General features: G+C 49.2%; 1 protein-coding gene across 1 annotated transcript in view; it reads right to left on the minus strand.

Moving 5' to 3' along the window:
- The window catches only part of LOC128812974 (hydrocephalus-inducing protein homolog), a 70,686-nt gene that overhangs the window by 41,546 nt on the left and 10,076 nt on the right, over positions 1 to 19,064 (minus strand). Inside the window, exons 8-18 of the mRNA XM_053987704.1 lie at positions 18,048 to 18,240; positions 16,840 to 16,939; positions 15,493 to 15,611; positions 14,123 to 14,343; positions 12,137 to 12,204; positions 9,783 to 10,015; positions 9,043 to 9,143; positions 7,659 to 7,794; positions 7,040 to 7,204; positions 6,016 to 6,168; positions 4,048 to 4,212 (exon numbers count right to left, since the gene is read on the minus strand). Coding sequence (XP_053843679.1) covers positions 4,048 to 4,212; positions 6,016 to 6,168; positions 7,040 to 7,204; positions 7,659 to 7,794; positions 9,043 to 9,143; positions 9,783 to 10,015; positions 12,137 to 12,204; positions 14,123 to 14,343; positions 15,493 to 15,611; positions 16,840 to 16,939; positions 18,048 to 18,240 — 1,654 coding nt within the window. The remainder of the gene's footprint in view (positions 1 to 4,047; positions 4,213 to 6,015; positions 6,169 to 7,039; positions 7,205 to 7,658; positions 7,795 to 9,042; positions 9,144 to 9,782; positions 10,016 to 12,136; positions 12,205 to 14,122; positions 14,344 to 15,492; positions 15,612 to 16,839; positions 16,940 to 18,047; positions 18,241 to 19,064) is intronic.

Genomic DNA, 19,064 nt, shown 5'->3' on the forward strand with positions numbered 1-19,064 from the left:
CCAAGCGTACAGGATTGTTGGCACAATTTTACACTAACACAGACTGCAGAAGTGGTTTGTTTATGGGGAAAAAACACCAAAGGGCTTTCTTTTAAGTTTATAATAAATGCTGTAGCTCAATCTACTATGGTTTATACCACCACCACTACCACCACTCGAGCCCAGTCACCCGTTATGCTTACCCCGAAAAGTTTTGAAGTTGGACCATATATAATCAGGAAAACTGGCCAACAACAGATATTATTTGATCCGGCATGGTCTCTTAAACAAGTCAAATTGCTGATGCAAAACAATGTCTCAGAAATACAACCAGCTTGTTCACCCTTTTTGCAAACCTCTTTTCAGGGTTGGACAACCTGGCTGCGACAGTGGAACCCTCCTAAAAACCGGGTGCAAAGAGACATAACTGGTGTCGTGGGAACGGGACTGGGAATCCTAAATAGTATTGATTCAGAAGTATTAATGAATAAATTGGCCTCCACGACTAAAGATTTGACCAAAATACAACAACCACTGCAGTCGTCCTTATCGGCCCTGGGAACACATCAGTGGTTGCTATCAAACATTCTACCAAATTGGGAAAAGATAAATGTAAATGGTAGCAAATTGATAATTGATGCACTTAATGCCACACAAAGCAACGTTTCCTTAGCTCTTAGCTGTATCCAGGCCCAATTATGGATGCAGTCAGTTGCTGCCTCAATTATAAGAGAAGGTGAAGAAGGCACTTTTCCTACTGAAATTAGGAAAATAGTCTGGGACAGTGCCACTGACTTTGAAAGAGATTTCCAATCCTGGTGGAATTTAGTGAATTTTACCTATGACCCTAACACAAACACAGCCACAGCATTTGTGTTGACCATAAGAAATGCCTCGGTGCATTTGATATTCCCTATCATTGCACTAGGATTAAATCATGACGGAGCCATTTTCTATCCCTCTGAACATAGAGAATGGGCCCGTCAAATTAATGACAAATGGCAAACTGTCAATTTAGAGTCCTGTACTATCCGAGAACAACTAGGGTTTATCTGTGAAGGTAATGCAATTATAGCTCAAGATATCTGTTTAGACACAGAACAAAATATCTGTCATTTTGACATCCATCCTAACGAGACTTCTGAAACAGTCCTTGTATATACAGGCAATGGGTGTGCCTGCTTCAGAACCGCTTGTGATACTGTATTTATAGAAAGTACAGTAGTAGCTACTAAAAATCATTCAAATTTTTGTGCTTGCAACTTTACTAAAATTGCAGGATGTGATTTTTCTTTTGTAGCTCCAGTTACTTCACATGAACTTTTAGAATCCAATCTCACGTTGATTCACAAGCTACTGCCTACTCCCATTGGGATGAACCTTTCTCTGGTAAAGCAATTATTACTTCATCAAGATCTAATAGAGATCCTAGGAAAAATCAAGGGGAATGGACAGAAAACTCTGGTAACTGTTCATCATCATGTGCAAGAAATACATCGTGTTGTAGAAAGGGTGAAAAGTGATGCCGAGCACAAGTGGTGGGATACCCTTTTCGGGTGGTCACCCACTGCCACCGGTATCCTGAACAAATTGTGCCATCCCATTGTTGTCCTTCTGATTTTAGTTATGATTGGTTTTGTTTTATCAGTAATCTTGCTTATTGTAAATTGGAGAATGATGAAACGATTAACAAAATTAACATCTATAATTAATGCACACCACTTGGCCGACATCCTTTACACTATAGATGTTCCCAGAACTGTAGACACAAGAAGATTATAAGGTTAGAAGATATGTTTTACATAATTTTCTATTATGATTTGTTTTAATCATTGTTTTAATTATTTTTTGTTTATTAATTATAAAATTGTACTGAGTAATATAGATTATTGTTTAATACTGATTATACTGGTTTATTATTTGATCAATTTATTGTTTAATTGATGAATATCAATTATTATTTAAGCAATTTATTGTTTAACTATTTACTGATTTAATTAATATTGATTGTATTTTGCTTATTGATTAATTACTAATATGTTGTGATTGTTTTAGTTTTCCTGTTTCTTCTTCTTTCCCTTTTCCTCTTCTCTTTTCCCTGGGACGTGCTGCCAACACTTGACGAGTCCTGAAGACTCCAGGACGACACCATGGAACCCTGCTGATGAAGATATTTCGAAGGCAATCGTCAGTCACGGGGTGGTGTAAGAGCCCGTCTGAAGCCCCTCATTTTCCATTCTGCCTTCCGATTGCCACGAGAAAGAATCCCTTCCCCCACTGCAGTTCCGGCTTAGAACAGGACACAGCACAGCTGGAACCACTGAACCGTCACGCTGGCTGTTCCCAACAAGGCCTGGTAAGAACTTGGCAAGGAGTTGGCAAGGACTTGGCAAAGACCTGACATGGACCCAGCACGGGACAGCCTGATGCGCAGCCTGCTTCTAATCTCCGTTCTTAAGCCAAACGAACTTTTGGGGGTGACTCCCATGGTCCTACATTGAAGACCCCTCATCTGCCTCGTTACCACTGTGACAAACAAAGAATGAGAACCCTCCTCCCAAGGACTGAGACTGAGACCCCTGCTATAGGGAGGAGGGGAAATTGGTGGTCTGACCACTAATGACATGACCTGTTTCCCTTCAGTGATTCAAATGGACTTATTCTTCATTGTATTCGTCTTGCTTTGGTGGTTTCTGTGGACTCACCTGTTCCCTCGGGGCGATTACAATGGACTTTCATTATTACACTTGTTCCCCCCTCTCTCCTCTGTGGACTATAATTGGACCCGCGAGTCGACCAGAACTTCGAAGACTTCCCCGACACGACAGACGGATCCCCATCGTCCAGACCACTGAGGATCTCGCCTGTGTTGGTAGCTATTCCCATACCCCTCTTCTCTCTCTCTCTCTCTCTCTCTCTCCTTTTATCTCCTTTCCGATCCCCACTATCGCATTTACTGTTTTGGCCCCTAATAAAGGTGCATTTGTTGTGATTAACTGACAGTCCCTTGTTGTTTGCCTTTTTTGCACTTTTGGGATCGGTGAAAAGAACCATCACGACACCCCGCAATAAGCGGATCGTGACACCTTCCGATGTCATTATTGCAAAGAGAAATATGCTTATAGTGGTAATGTAGCATTTTCCAGGCAAGGCTAACAGGACGTGGTGTTTTCCCCCAAAATGTTTGTTCTGGGAGGATTCATGCTGTTGCTGTATTTTGTATTAATCTGTGCCTGAAACTGTGACTGAATCTCTGAGACCCTGCACTTGGGGACCTTGTGTGTGGGGCTATGATTGCAGGCATGTCTAAAAGCTGGCTCAGAGGCAGTTTCTGGATGACCCCAGCAAGCTGGCAAAAATTGTCTGCCTGCTCCAGGAGAGGAAACCAGGGCAGCAGGGCCTCTCTCATTCGTAGCAGCCTTGGTTTTGCAGCACTGGTAGTCATTTGTAGAAACTTCATTTTGCAATTAGAAACTGTTTGGAAGCGAACTTTGCAAACTCTGCTGGCAACTCTGTCTCTGGAACTGCTCTGTGGGCTCCTGCCTTCAGGTGAGGGTTGTCACCCTCCTGTCTCTTTGTTCCCAGGGCCCCTGATTGCCTGGAAGGTGCCATTTGGAGGGGAAAGGGAAGGGGAAGGATGTGATGCCATCTTCCCTTGGTCCCTCAGCCACACGGAGGGACCGCCTCATCTGGGCACCATTTTGGGAACCTTTTGCTCCAGGGCAGCCTGTGAGATCATTACTTCATCAAGTGAGGACATCAATGTATTAGAACGAAAGACAATTCAGTGGCAATTTAGCAACTGGTTTCCCTGTCAGTGGCTTTTGAGAGTGTCTAACAACTCTCAACTGGCCATCACATGTTTCTAAAGGAACCTCTGCCTTCAAGGAAGGAGTCAGGGCTTTAAGCACTGAACAAGATCTTGCCTGACAAACTACAGCAAAACTGCTCCATGTTGAGACAGGAGGAGAGGTGGGAGTGGAGAGATCTCCTACCTGAATGGGTCCCCAAGTTGAGCTCTGGGGTTAATGGCTTGGTTATGACAATTGTGGTGCCAGTGCCCAAAACCTCCAGCACACAGGAGGTCCAAAGGCTGTTCCCAATGAACAGCTGGACATTGCCAGCAAACAGCCGAGTGTCATTCGGGGCTGCTGTGACAGTCACAGGAACCTTGCCCCTAGCAGGGATCACTCCTTCTTCGGGCTCAACGGCAAAGCAGTGGGGTGTGGGATCCTGTAAGACAAGCATAATATGCATTTAGGATGGAAACCATCCACCCTGGTGTCTTGTGGGATAGGAGAAAAGAAAGACCAAAGAGAGGAGGACAAAAATCCTAAAGGCTTAATTTCCCTAAAGTTAAGCTACAGTACAGGGCAACAGCAGAGCTCATACAACCTGCATTTTCCCCTCCTTTAACGGACTCACCCAATTAACCCACTTTTGCCCAACCCAAGGGATGCTTATCCTCAGGAGAGTGTGCCTTCCCCAGTCTTTCTCTGGAGTGTGGGCCAAGGAAAGCTGCTTTCTCTCTCCTGGCTTCTCACAAAGGCTCAAGGCCAGAGGAAGCCATGACTGCTCAAATCCCACTGCAGAAACCACATGGCTGGAGGATACTGCTGAGAGCCTGAAGAATATCTCTGCAAAACCAGTTGAGCAAAACCCCAACACCAAACTATTCTTTCCCAAGGGGCCATCAGTGCTTCTCAACATCCCCTCAAGGACTGAAGCCCTCACTTCCCGCCAATCATCAGCTGTAGAGAGATGTCCCAGTGCCCTCTGCTTTGGAAAAGTCACCTCCAAATGGTTAGAGCAGAGCAGGAAAGCAGGAAGCAGAAAGCAAACTGGACAACGTGTGCTCCGTGGGCATGGCCCACTCTTCCCAAGAACTCCTGTTCTCTGGTTTCTCATGGACTTCACGGATTGGGCAAGAGAGCTGGAAGCTGTCCCGGGGAGGGAGGAAAGGCCTTGCACCAGCACAGCTGTACAGACACAGCTCTGCAGGTCTGGCCCTGCTAGGAGCATGTGAAACCCATCCTTTACACACCACAACCACCCAGCTAAGGTGCATTGCTCCCTGCAGAGGCTGGAAGCAAAATTCCATTGTGGAGTCAGGGAAAACTGCCCTGGAAAAACCCCCTCACTTCAGGGTAACATTTATCCCCCAAACAGCTGGAAAAGCAGCAAGATGAAAATTCACACCCCTCCTCCTTGGCCCAGGAGGCTGTGGCTGGACTCTCCCACACGGCCTGACGCTTTACCCACGGCCACAAACAAGTCCTTAGGATCAGGTTTTAACCAACTCCACAAGTCCAACACACCCAGCATGAAGAAGAACAAACCTCAGGCCTCTCACAGATCTCCCCCTCCAGCAGACATCCCACCCCGCCCCAGGCCCAGGCCCAGCCTACAAGCCCTTCCTGCCAGGGGAGCAGCCCCAGCTCCTTCTGCCCTATGCAGCCTCCAATATTAAACAGCCTTTCTCTGCAGCTGGTCCCCAAAGATGCTCTTCAACGGCACAGAGATCACAGGCTGTGGGGGTGCACAACCCCCACACATCTTTGGCTGGCTTGAGCCACAGGAGGTGTGAAAATTGCCTCCCCACGAGCAGTCTGAGGACAGACCTCACACCCTGCTCTCTACTACTAACAGCAGTTTGGCACAAAGCAAATGTAGATGGAACAGGGAACCATAGGGAAATCCACGTTCTCTGGGGAGCAAAGGACCACAGGTTTCTCTTGGTCTTGGAGCTCCAAAATGTGACACGCACAGCTAAAGACAAAGGATAAAATTAAGGGAGAACTTGTCAACACAATCCAGATTAATTTCTGCTCCAACATCTCTGCACCTGACTTCACTGAGGGATGCCCCAGCTAACACCACTCCAGAGCCAGGTTCCTCTTGCCTCGCTCAGATGGAGTATTGGAGTATCTTGCTTCCTCTCACACAGGGCAATATGGAAATCTTGCATGTAAAAACCATGTCATGGCTGCTACTGACCAGTCAATTTCCCTGGAAAACAGCCCCACAGATACTTACGATCTCTAGCCTGAAGTCTACAGGGACGAGACCATTGTTCAAGAGGGTAAGGCTTCGTGAAGTAGGCTGTAATAATGGGACCTCGCCAAAGTCTATCTTGCGATCACTTAGGCGGATTTTTGCCAGGCATCCAGAGCTCTGTAGTTCTATTCTCTGTTCCAGGAAGCAGGCAAGAAAGATTTTTTAAAAACCGAAACAAACCACAACAGGAAAATCTAAACAAAGCTTAAACAGCTCAACCCTGCTCAAGTTATTTCTTTAGGGACAGCTGCCACTCTCCACCTGAAATGCTGGGCTTTTGGGGAAAAAGAAAATTACATATTCACCTCCATATTTAAAAGGATTAAGGTAAGAGAACCTTTCAAACTACAAATTATTGGCCCAAAGGTAAGAGCTTTGCAAGAAATCTCTAGTTTAAAGACCAGGCTGACAGTTAAACAACTGGTTATTCTGGTGGGGAGAAACCCTCCTCTTGAAGGGAAGCAGCGTGATAGTTGAAAGCAACTGTTTTGTCAAACTTCAGGCTCCCTGGCGCAGCCTGCATTGCCTGTTCTTCCTGTTGACTGATTTACGTGCAGTGCCACAATGGCCCAGGTTCAGTGTTTGATGCCATCCAGGGAATTTGGCATCCTCATTTCCTTATGTTTTAATAGAAGTTTAAATCCTTGCAACTACTCTTCAGATGCCAGCTTTCCCTTCTTTTACAGAAAGCTCAAGGTTCCCAGAAGTCTACTGACATCCTCTTTTGTGCTCAGAGAGATGACATTTTAAAACAGATGTTTCCAAAGTTAATAGCATTTTAAAGAATAATTAACTAAAATCATCCTCGATTCCAGCTTAGATGAACTACCTTCTGTGTCAGACACTGAGATTACCACCTATAAGGCATGAGCTGTTTGTGCCACCGATCCCTCCTGTCCTTCTCCTCAGCAGCCTGTGCCTGTTTTCCCCGGAAGAATCCCTGTGCCCTTTGCACCCTGCCAGGAGCAGTTGCACAAAGGCACACATCTCCCCTTGCGCTCACCCGTGGGTTTCTCTCATCCCCGAACACGCCGACAAGAACGTTGGTGCGATGCTCGCCCAGTGTTTGGACTTTGACTATAACTGGAATCTCTACAGTGCTGCGAGGCTGGACAATCCCATAGGGTTTGGGGCTGGAGTAGAGCACAGGAGAGTCCTCCTCGCATTTCTGGAAGGGACAGAATCAAATGCAACTTCAGAGGGACCTCTGAAGAAACTTTAGACTCCTGAACACCCCTGCAACAGCAACTTACACACATTTTTTAAAAATCCCCAGGACAAAGGTAAAAGGCACAAACAAGATGCAAGAATTGTAGGCTTAGCATTCTCAGGGGGTCCTGCAAGGAGGCTGCCAGCACAGGCACTGGTGTCTGTAGATGCAGCAGCTTTTCACAACCCTCTAAGATCTCCCACAAGAAAACACCCTGAAGACTAGAACATAAACTGTTTCCTCAGGAGGTTAAACTGCATCCTAAAGTTTACATTCAGGTAGGATCCTGTTCTCAGCAGATCTTTAAGACTGAAAAGAAGCCAGCAAGGTCTTATCCAAACCCTTTTCCCCCCTAAAACCTTTTTTTCTCTTCAGAAATATTTGAGAGGAGGCGGTGGATGTGATGCCAAACCTGGGGAATAAGCCTGTAGCAGCCAGGAAGGTCAGTGGGATTCCCAATGATGAACTTCCTCTCATATGGCTCCTTCAGCTGGCATTTACCATACAGCAGGATTTGAGGGTACACGTACAGCTCAGGAACGAGACACCTGGGCAAAGAGATGACCCCAGGGGAATCAGAGATACTGAGAGAATGGAGAACGTTTGCTCCCAAAGATTGTGAAATGGAGCATAACACATTTGTCACTGTCAAATGGACATTTAACAGCCCTGCAGTGATAATTGCCTTCTAAGTCTTCCCACTCAAACATGCCTTGTCAAGGAGGGGCAAACCCTGAGAGGCAGCACCCAGAGGCTGCCAAGTGCCCCAGGCACAGCACTTTGTCCCACAGCTGCCTCAGCCCCTCCTTAACCCAAGAAGGCTTGCAAGGACTCCTGTAGCAGTCCCAGTGATCCGTGAGCTCTGGGGGAGCCTTCCCAACAAGGATCAGTGCTCACTAGGGCTCAAGGAACACACGACTCTAGTGTCTCAGGAAAAATGACTCCCTTCTCTCCCACGGTGCTGTTGCCCTGCCTGACAACTCAGCTGTTTGCCCCAGCCTTGGAGGGCACGAGACACCCCCTGCCCTACAGAGGGGGGGGATCACCCCCTCCCAGGTCCTACAGCTCCCTCGGTCCCTTCACTCCACAGGTCCATGCACTGACTGTCCCCAGTTGCACTTGCTTTACAAAATGGCAGCCCAGGCACTGACTGGATGGCTCTGCCTGGGACAGGGAACAGCACCAGGGAACTGCATCCCTCTTGTCATTAAACTGATGCCCACAGCAGCAGAGCAGCATGGAATTCTGCTGCAGCAAGAACGACTTTTGGTTTACGTCTGAGAACATTAAAGCTCAAAATGGGAAGCAGAGGGAAGGAGAAAAACTAGAGCTGACTTGCCACATCAAGGGCTGTTTTCCCCTTGTAAGATCTTACCCTCACCACTCTGCTGTGAGCCACTTCTCCACTGCCAGGTGCCCTCATTAACAGAAGCAGACCCTGACTCTCAGCAGGCTGCTTGGTGTGTCCCAAACCAATGCAGGGTGGTCACAACCCAGCACAACTCCACCTTTTGCAGGAAGGAGGAGAGGAGGCCCTCGGGAAATTTGTTCCAGCTCAAGCACCAAAAACCAGGCCAATAAATGATATCATTCCTGGTCCCTTTAGAAAAGGGCCCAGGACCGTGCTGGGCTGGGAGCAGGGGTGCTTTGCACCACAGGCTGCTGTCCAAGCACTGCTGTTCTCATGTCCAGCTGGGCACAACATGAGGTCATTAAACAGCACTTCTCCTTGGGAGCTGCAGCCAGCAAAGCCTGTGCAAGGCAGTGGCTGGGGGAGGCCAGGGAAGGGCTGGTACCTGGCTGTGATGGTCAGGGATGCCACTCCCTCGCCAATACCCTCCAGGTCCACCAGCATTTTCCGGCAGAATTCCATCACGGTTTTGGAACACATGGTCACCTGTGGAAGAGAAGAGCAGTAAATTCTTCCTTACAAAAGCTCATTACTCACGTATGATATCCTCCAGCTCTTGAGGGAGGATTTTGCCTTAATTCTTCTCCTGGTCCATGTGTAGAGCACAGTCTCTGAGAGTAACAAAAGCCTTCTGGCAAGATCAGATTTGATAAACACACCTTGCTATCAGGGCATAGGTCAGCCAAATTGAAACATTAGACTAAAGCTCTACACACCACTGCATTCAAATTAAGGGGCCACTTTTTCATCTGTCTACGATGACATAGATGCAGAGGAAATCTGACTTAAACAGAATGAGTTCAGCTTTACAGCAGGAATCTGAGGGCAAAGTGTGGCCCAGCAGGTGCTGGGCAGTTCATGGCTGCAGTTTTTTTGTCTCCACTGGAGATCCCTGCAGTGAACACTAATTGTTCTGCTCCCCGGGAGAGGAGAAATGAGATTTTGGAAACAAAACAGTGCTCCTTGAGGAACATCCCGAGGAACCCAGCTAGCAGAGGCCTCACACCAGTGCAGATCTCTCACTCACACGATGCTCAAAGCTGGCACCAGAGCTAAAGCCCTCCCACACTCCGGTGAAGCTTCAGCCCTGGTGCTGAAGCATCTGTGGCTGGGCTCTTCCCATACCTTGATATCCCGGTGTCCCTGGGGGAGGATGGTCCCTTGCATGGGATTCATTGTAAACTCTCTTGGCTCCGGGAAAAAATGAATTCCCTCCGTCCCGGATGGGTCACTGTCGCTGTGTATTTGATCACAGCTATTCACAGCAGGCTGCGTGTCATCGTCCAACATGCGGAGCTTGAACGTCACGGGCACCGGGCAGGTGTTAGTCAGGCGAAAGCTCTTGGTGTAGGGAAAGCCTAGGAAAGGACACAAATATCCATTTAGGCACCAATTGTGGCATGACTCCTGGTGTGAATATCCTGGTAGGATGAAAGTGTCATTGGAGTTTAGCTCTTTATTAGCTGAACTACAGCTCACCCAGAAGCTGCATGAGGAATTAACCGTCACTTAGTTCCCTTTGACACCGATTCCAGACTGCAGCCTTGAAAATGCCCACTCCTAGCCCTGCTGTACACTGCAAGTTTCTCTCTTTGTGATGGGGAAGAGCTCCCTCACCTGCCCCAAACCAGTGCCAGTTATTTCTCAGAGATGAGTGTGCACCCAGACCGAGCATTTACATTTACTCTGAGAATTCAAGCTGTAAAATTCCCTGTTAAGGCTGCCAACACTCCCACCGTTTTCAAGATCTATAAACAGTGAGTCATCACTGAGAAGAAGCTACAGCAAAAGAAAGTGAGGATGTAGTCAGGAACTAGAACATGATGCAAAGCACCCTAATGCAGTTCCTCTCTGCAGGATCCTTAAGGCAGCTCTTGGTTTGGGCCAAACAGACTGAGCACGTGACAGCTCAGAGCCCACTCAACTGGAGGCAAACCCGAGCCTTGCTTTGAGATTAGCAATTAGGAACCATGTCCCACCCACCCAACAAACGGGGACATCACACCCATGCTGCTCACTGTGATTGCTGCCTGCAAGGGTTTACCCCAGTTTAGCTCTGAGATTTGCTTTCCATACTGGAAAGTCAGAGATAGAGCCAGGCACAGTGGGGATGTCCTGCAGAGCCCGGACAGCAGCCACAACCTGCTCTGCAGTGGACATCTGGCTGGGCTGGCCAGCTCTGTGGGGAGGAGACTTCTCCCCAGGCCTGCTCACCAAGAGGCATTGGAACACAGATGGGGAGAAAAAACAACTGCAGCTACAGCCCAGAGCTTCTCATCAACAGTGACCACTGCCAGCTCCAGCAGTGACTCCAGCAGGGAGGTAAGAGAGGCACAAAAAGGACAAACACAGATGTCAAAACCTCAAATGAGACTGACATCAACAGTTAAAAAGAAGCAAAGATACAACAGCTGCCTTCAGCTGAAGAGACCTCAGGAATGAAATTGGATTAAGCAGGATGAATCTCCTGTTTCAGAACCATATTTCTACCTGTTGCCTTTCTTGTTTCATTTATTCAAAAGGCAACTTGACAAGTGCCTCCGTGGTGATGCAGGCTGGGGAAGAAGCAGCTCAGGAAAGGCAATTACTTTTCTCAAAATGTTAATGAACTTCATTATTATGGGTTTAGGCTCCGTAGTGAATTTTCCCCTTGGTCGAAAAAGGGGGATAGGGGTTTTGGGGGGTTTTGGCTGCGGGGGTGGGCTTTTCCATTCGGGGTTTTTGGGAGTTGTGGTGCGATGCCGTGGGCGGCTGTGAGGTCGGACCTGACCTCAGGTTCAGCAGGGAGCGGAGCTTCCCTTCCTCCCGCTCGGGGGTCGAAGGTCGGCCGTGTGCTGCTGTGGGAGGTTGTGTGCTTGGCCCCGGGACTGCCCTGGCTGCGGCTCAGCACTGGGATCCAACCCGCCTGCCTTCCCCGCTCCTGCCTGCTGCTGTCGGCCAGTGCCGAGATCCCCTCTGCCCGTGAGTTCGCCAAAGGAGCATTTCCTTCCTTCCTGCCCTGCCAGAGCCCACAGCCCCTCCTGCTGTCATCATAACTACACCAAAGGGGAAAAACGGTACTTGGCGGGTGGGCAACGTCTGTTCTTGCATTGTTGTCTGTGCTGTCCTGATATATTCTGGTAAAGAACTATTATTCCTTTTTCCCATGTTTTTTTTGCCTGTGAGCCCTGTACTTTCAAAGGTATAATAATTTGGTGGGAGGGGGTCATCTTTCCACTCCAGGAAGACTCCCACCTTCCTTGGCAGACATCTGTCTTTTAAAGCAGGACAGAGACAGCAGAAAATACTGACTTTCTATGCCTTGGTTCTGTTTGATCTCACAACGGCAGAATGCTACCTGAGGCACCAGCAGCCCTGGAGTTCACACCCTGAAGAGGCTGCTGTGGCAGAACATGAGTGAGGGATGCTTTTATGTTCAAGTGCTCCATTTTGGAACACACAGATCCCTCACGCTGTGTCCCAGCCCAGGGAACACTCACCAAAGGAGATGTCCCCGAAGCTGAGCTCATCGACATTGAAGTGTAAAGTCGGTCCAGCGACACACCCCCTGCGACAGCGAGGACAGAGGAGGAAATGGCTTGGTTAAAGGGAATTGCAAAGGTCTGGCAGTCGTGGCTTGGGGGCATAAAACCTGGTGTCAGGGCACGGTGGGGTTCAAATCAACACAGCACCATGTGCTCAGCACAGCGCCCCTGTGGAGGCAGCTAAAGCCAAGTGGCCAGCAGCCAACAGCCACTGATAGGGCTTTGGGCACAGGGCAGGCAGGAAAAGCCCCCGGGTTGCTGGTGGTCCCATGAAGGACCCTGAACACACACCCAGACATGGCTCCGTGCCTCAGTTTCCCCATCTGTAATGTGATGGACATAAAGGTGCCCCCACAAACTTCTGTACTTTCCAGCTACAGGTGCCCTGCTTTGCTACTTCTGAGCTGTAACTGCTGTTCCCATGGAGGAGCTTTCTCAGGAGAGTTTGACCCACACAATCATTACAGACAGAGTTTTGAGACATGAAGCCAGGGGAGCCCCAAACATGCTCTGAAAAGAGCAGCAACAGTTCTACACAGTGGACAGATGACTCCTAGAGGAAAGGACCAGCTTGTCAGCAGTGCACCAGCTGGCACAGCCAAGAGCAATAGCTTAAACAACCAAACAAGGGTGTCCTGAATCTAGCACACCACCTGACGTGTCCTTGAACTCAGCAGACAGACTCCAAAAGTCACCAACTGAAAATCAGCACTTGAAGCTGCACAACACTCACGAGTTTATTTCATGGTTGATGCCAATCAACGCCCACTCTGCCTTTTGGTTAAAAATCAAGGACCAGCGAGCTGTGCCTTCTGTTATATTCACAGGACTGCCACTGGCTCTGCTCTACACCTCTCAACAAGAGACACCTGCCTTTGCTCAAGGAGGAAGCTGCTTATGCAGAAACATCCCATGACCACTTTGGGGGAGGGACAGAGGAGAATCAATTATTTGATGGTGAAAGGTTCCCTCTTGCTTTCCAAAATAAAAAAGCAGCACTTTTCTTCCAAAAACAAAGCCAGCATAATTGTTTCTCCACTATGGACAGACCTTCTGACCACTTTTCTCTTGCTAAGTAATAACTTGCTTGTTCTTTTTTTATCCATCTCCCTTATCTTACTGGTATAATCAACTGCAGAGTGCTGTAATTTCTTTACTGCCTTGACCCAGTGCCTCCCAACAGCAACAGCCTAGCTCCAAAGCTCCAGAGCAGCCAGCATCAGATCTCCTGCTTACCCTACATGATCCTAGCAGCACGTGGCTCAGGCTAGCAGGGACAAGCCCTCGTGTGCTGTGGTCCTGAGGACTGAGCTCTGCCTCCCCTTTTATCAGCCCTTGCCCCTTTTGCTGGGCCAGGATTATGTCTTGCAATGGCACTAGCCCATAGGACGACGCCCAAGTCCTTGGGACAGTTCCTGCTGCACAGTTCCCCGTCTCCCACATCAGCCCTTGCCTGGCTGTGGAAAGGAGCTACCAAGGCACTCTCTGCACAGGAGTTGAGAGCACGGCTTGTCCCCCACAGCATGGCTGTGAGAGGTGAGGTGAGGAGGCTGCTGCCCATCTGGGATGGATTATTAATGGAAGTTTCTACAAACACTGCTGCTGGTGCAGAATCACCCAGGCTGGCCAACCTCCAAAGCCCTGGGGGCCTTGCTGGCTGTTCAGGGGGGACATCCCAGAGCAGCTACTGCCCAAAGCTGATCCATCCCACTGCCTGCCATGGCCCAAGGCAGAGGGAGATCCCTGCAGGGAGGAGTCATTCCAGCTCCTGGGTACCACCCAGGGCAGGAGGCATCCTCACACTAAGGTAATTCCAGGATCAGAGCAGTGATTAAGACCTCAGGAAACACCTTTTTTCTCTGCTCAACCCCAAAATGAGGTAGCTGGGGGATGTCCCAGGGACAGCTACAGATGTGCCCACCAAGCTCCCACAGTCCTTACCTGATGGTCAGGATGGCAGGTGTAGGAGATCCAGCCACACTGAACTGGAATTCTTCCTCAAACATCCCCAACACGGTGGCATTGAAGGAGATCTGAATAGTCTGGATCCCACCTGGTGCAATGATGCCCTCCTCAGGTGCAAACTTGAAGCAGAATCCCTTCCTGGTTGAAGGGATATAGGTGAAGGGAGCATCAATAGCTCCTTGGTTAATCAGCTTCACCTGCAGCAGCAAGAAAGCAAAATGGAAATACATGTGGAATCTTCCCTTCTTGTGAGTTATTTTCTAATGATGCAATTAACACCCAGAAAAGGCAGAGGATGCTTTGTGCTGCTGAATGGCAGAAATTTAAAAATACAAGAGGACAAGGTCTGCCTTTGGGTTTTCACGCAAAGCCGTGGTAACTCCACATAACTGCAGTCACCCTGGGGTTATCCCACGGACACAGAGCAGTCCACCTCTGGTCAGCATCACCAAGCTCATTCAGACCTGGCCCTGAGAGCAACGTGGGGTGATTGCAGCTGCGTAGTGAATCACCACAGAGCTGCTGCTGCCCCAGTTAGCAGAGCTCCAACAGTACCATCTACTCATTCACCTTTTCTCATACCATGAAAACAATACATTGATAATGAGGCATCAGCATCTCAATGTATAGACAGCACCATCTTTGGGTAAGAAAAATAAGCGTGTCTTTCCCTTCCACAGTTAAGCTTTTGAAAGTGTCTGGCATGATGTAGTGCTTCATTTTCTACCTCTTTCAGTTGCTTTCTCATGGTTTTGGTTTTTTTTGGGTTTTTTTTTTTGGTTTTGTTTTTTTTTTTTTTGCAAACTTGACACTATTGTGGGGGAGGCAAAGAGGTAGAAAAATCCTTTGCTTTATTCCCAGGAACACGTTTCACTTTCTAGAGCCAGAAATGCACCAAGGCTGAAGTGTGGTGAGGGACTGGTCAGCAAGAGAAAGAACTCCCAAGCTCTTTGCAAGGGCCAGCACTCAGCCAGGAGGCTGGATGACTTTCCTGTGACTTCCAGGAATAAGCAGGAGACACTTGACTGGAAGCTGTTTGCAGTGGACTGAAGCTTAAATGCAGCCAGTGTGTTCCAGCTGCTTCTGAACAGCCCAGTACAAAGGTTTCATATGCCAAGGGGTTGTTTTGCAGGAAGCCTCCCAGCTGATCCCTAAGGAAGGCTGCCCAAAAGCAGGGAGTGGGGCTTCATGAACAACAGACACACCTTTCTGACCCCCCTAGATTTGACCAGTACATCAAATATTCCCTGCTCACAACTGCCCAGGTTGCCAGGAATTCCACAGCTCCACCAGGCTTGCTGCTGCCTCAGGAGCCATCAGGATCCATCCCAAGCCCTGCTGCTCACCTCATAGACGTGGAGGGTGTCAACAAGAATTTTCCCAAGATTCAGTGAAGGACAGCTGAATTCAAGCAAAGGTCCTTGGCCTTCCCCTTTGAGGCGAAGGGTCATCCTGCTCTCACAGCCTGGGGAGAGATGTCCATTTCAGTACAATAATTCCCTCTGTTACACTGCATTTTCCAGGCTGCCTCCGTGCTAGTCCCTGACTCTGAGCTGGATGCAACCAGCTCCTGATGCTGCAGGAGAAGATAAGGACCCTTCTCTTCCCTCAGGACATATCCCTTGGGGCTGACTTGCAATTCCTAACCCATTCCTGGGGCTGGTTTCCAATTTGAGCCACCAGTTTGCTGAGTTTAAAACATCTCAGATGTCCTCCAGTGACGGGCCAAGGAGTAATGGGTAGAAATTGAAAGAAAGGAAATTTAGGTTAGATATTAAGAAGAATTATTTTACTGTGAGGGTGGTGAGACACTGGAGCAGGTTCTCCATGGAAGTTGTGGAGGTTCCAGCCCTGCAAGTGTTCAAAGCCAGGCTGGATGGGGCTTGAAGCCACCAGGTCTAGTGGGAGGTGTCCCTGCCCATGGCAGGGGCCTTGGGACTAGACGAGCTTTAAGGTCCCTTCCATCCTTAACATACTATGATTATGTGGTTTCCTTCCCATGCACTTAGAGGAGCTCTGAAATCCATTCAGTGAAGGCACAAAGCTCATAAAGAGTTTGGCAATCGCCAAACTACCTGGCCCAGCAGCACACGACTTTGTTGCCAAAGTCCTCAACTTCTGGCACTCAGCATTGTGTTTCATTTCCACAGACTGAGCTGCAAGGTGACAATTCCCACACAGGGACAGAAGCAGCTGCTGGCCAAGGGTGCTCCTTCTGCAAACACCCTGGGCTCAGTGGGGCTCAGGCACCTCTGGTCTGGTGGTGTCTGGGCAGTGGGAGGTGATCCAGGGTCAGGGAGCCCATTTCTAACTCAGCTCCTACCACCTGATGATGGAGCCATGTCAAATGGACCCATCCTGGAGGTCAGTGGTCTCTAGAGGGGCTTAGTGCTTGCTCACTAAAGCTCTTCTGCTCTGTAGCTCTTTGGCCTTTGAGGAAATGCTGGCAAAGCCATGGCATGAAAATCTCTCCCTGCACTGCCTGGGTGGTTTTGGGATCAGTAACCCAGACACAGGATTCTGAGCCCTGGCCTTGCACGGGAGACTCCCTGGAAGCTGCAGGGCCAGTGGGGTGTGCCAGCACTGCCCTGCTGACCAGGGACTCTTCCCAGCAGTTACAGGGGAGCCCAGTGGGCTCAGGCTTGCACCATGGCTGCACTGAGGGTGAGAGAAGCAGGGGAAAGGAGCTGTACCTGAGATATTGCAGTAAGCCATACTTTGGTACTTCAGTGCCTCTAGGGGTTTGAAGGTCACCTTGATTTCGGCCGAACAATGCGGCCCAATTTCTCCCTCCTAAAACAGAAAGGGACAGCAAAACATTTCTCTTCAAACTGCATATTTCTTGTTTTCAACCACAGTCCTGTAAGCCTTTATTTAGAGCATCAGTGATGAGTGAACAACTCAAGGAGCCCAAGGAAGCACTCCAAACCCAGCTCAGCACACCGCTGGAAGCTCTCAGTGCTCAGCTGATCAGCTCCCACTCTCCACAATATTCCTACTGCTCTGACACAAGCTCTTGGTCACATCCTGCTGCTGTCAGCTACAGTGGGATGCAACTGCCACTGTGCACTGGTGGCTCTTGGCCTGAGATGGGCCATAGGAGTAGCCAAGGAGGGAACATGATCCCCTTCCTTGAAATACAAATATTAGTTAACCTGTTTTGAAAGAATGCAGAGGTTGGGATTATTCTGGGGTTTACTCCAAGATGAGAAGGGATTTTGCACTGTGCAGACACCAGGCATTCATAATCTCTCACAATGCCAGTACTCAGAATCAGGGTGGGAGGATGTGGCAGTTTGCTTGCACAAACAGAAAAGGAAAAGGTTTTCTGTCCCTGTGTGCAAGAGAACTCATAAGGCCCATTTAAACCTTCCAGCCTTGTGTCCAGGCTCTCAGATGACACTGGGAGGGACACTCAGAAATAGTGCAAGGCGTGGTTACAGGAGGGGATTGGCATTTCTGTGATTAACCTCGGGCTGAATTTGGCCTCCTTTTCCCAGCGAACCATTGCAAGCTTCAGGTCAGTATGTGAACTGGCAGAGCTCCAACACCCTCTGCTGAACCCCAGGCACCACGTGTCGGGGGAGCCCCTGCCTACAATAACTGCTCCCTGTGGACACTGCAAGGACACGCACGGAGCGCCCTTGAGCTCGAGCCCTGGCAGCAGAGCTCGGCTTTGTCAGGCTCCCAGCCCTGCCTTGAGCCTGCAGGGCAGAAATGCTTTCAGCAGGGAGCTCTGCAGCCACACCAGAAACTCCATGTCCTCCCTCTCAGCACATCCAGCCAGCTGAGGATCTGCCGAGTGACCGCATCTGGGGGCAAGGGGGGCGGGGATAGGGTGGGTGGGAGGAGGAAGAGGAGGAGGAGGAGGAGGAAAATGAGGTTCTCAGCTATCACTTACCAATGGCTCAATGAAAAAAACTTCATCGGAGAACAGCATGGGGTCTTGTTGCACCTTTGCCACCTCCTCCTCGACCACGCTCTTCAGGATGCCAATGCGATCTTTACAAAAGCCCTTCACCTTCCGTATTTTTTCCTCCTCCATGGAAGTTTCCACCCACACCTCACTTGGCACGCGCAGCGAATTACACTGCCTGCAGCCACAGGGAGACACAAGGCCAGCAGATCGTTTAATAAGCCACATATTTGCAGAGAGAAGTGTGAGTGCAGGAGAGCAAAGCACTTGGGAAGGAGCAGCAGCAGCTCCCCAGCAAGGGCTGACCCCAAGCCATGGGGGTCCCACATGGATCAGAGGATAACTTGCTGTTCACTGGCACAGCAGGTAGTTTTACTTCACACTTGCAAGCTCAGGAGACATTTCCAAAGCCAGCAGCCCTCAAGAGAACCTCCTGGCTCAAAGCCTCTGCCAAAACTGAGGGAGAATCCACCAGCCACCTCAGCTGGCTTTTCCTACCACTGAGTTGCTCGGGGGAGGCAGATAAAGATCATGGAGCACCCCCTGGGAAGGGGAGAGGAAGCTGGGTTGCAGCTACGTGTTACCAGCATCACTCTTTGTTTCTGCCATTTTGGACCTGCCCTGTTCCCTACTCTGCCTTTCACATGAGCATCCCAGAGCACTTCCAAAGGAAATGGATGAATTCAGGCACTGCCGCCCTTCAGCGACATTCAAGGTTTTATATGCAATATGCATGAAAACAGAGGCTCTGAGAGGGGAAGGGACTTTGTTGTGCAGGAGGGAACAGCAAACTCCTGTAGAGACCTTTGCATGATCCCATCCCAGTGCATGGTAGTAAATGTCATGAGAGGGAAAGGATCCTGCACAATCTCATTAAAAAGTCCTCTCTGCTCTGAGATCTCAAAAGCTTCACTGACAGCAGGACAGGAGGAGACAACCAGCCTGGATGGGCAAGGAGGTTTTGAAGGAACTAAGGGAAAAAAAGAGGGTGCATCACCTTTG

Source organism: Vidua macroura, chromosome 11 (genome assembly GCF_024509145.1).
Source record: "Vidua macroura isolate BioBank_ID:100142 chromosome 11, ASM2450914v1, whole genome shotgun sequence".
Classification (NCBI taxonomy): Eukaryota; Metazoa; Chordata; class Aves; order Passeriformes; family Viduidae; genus Vidua; species Vidua macroura.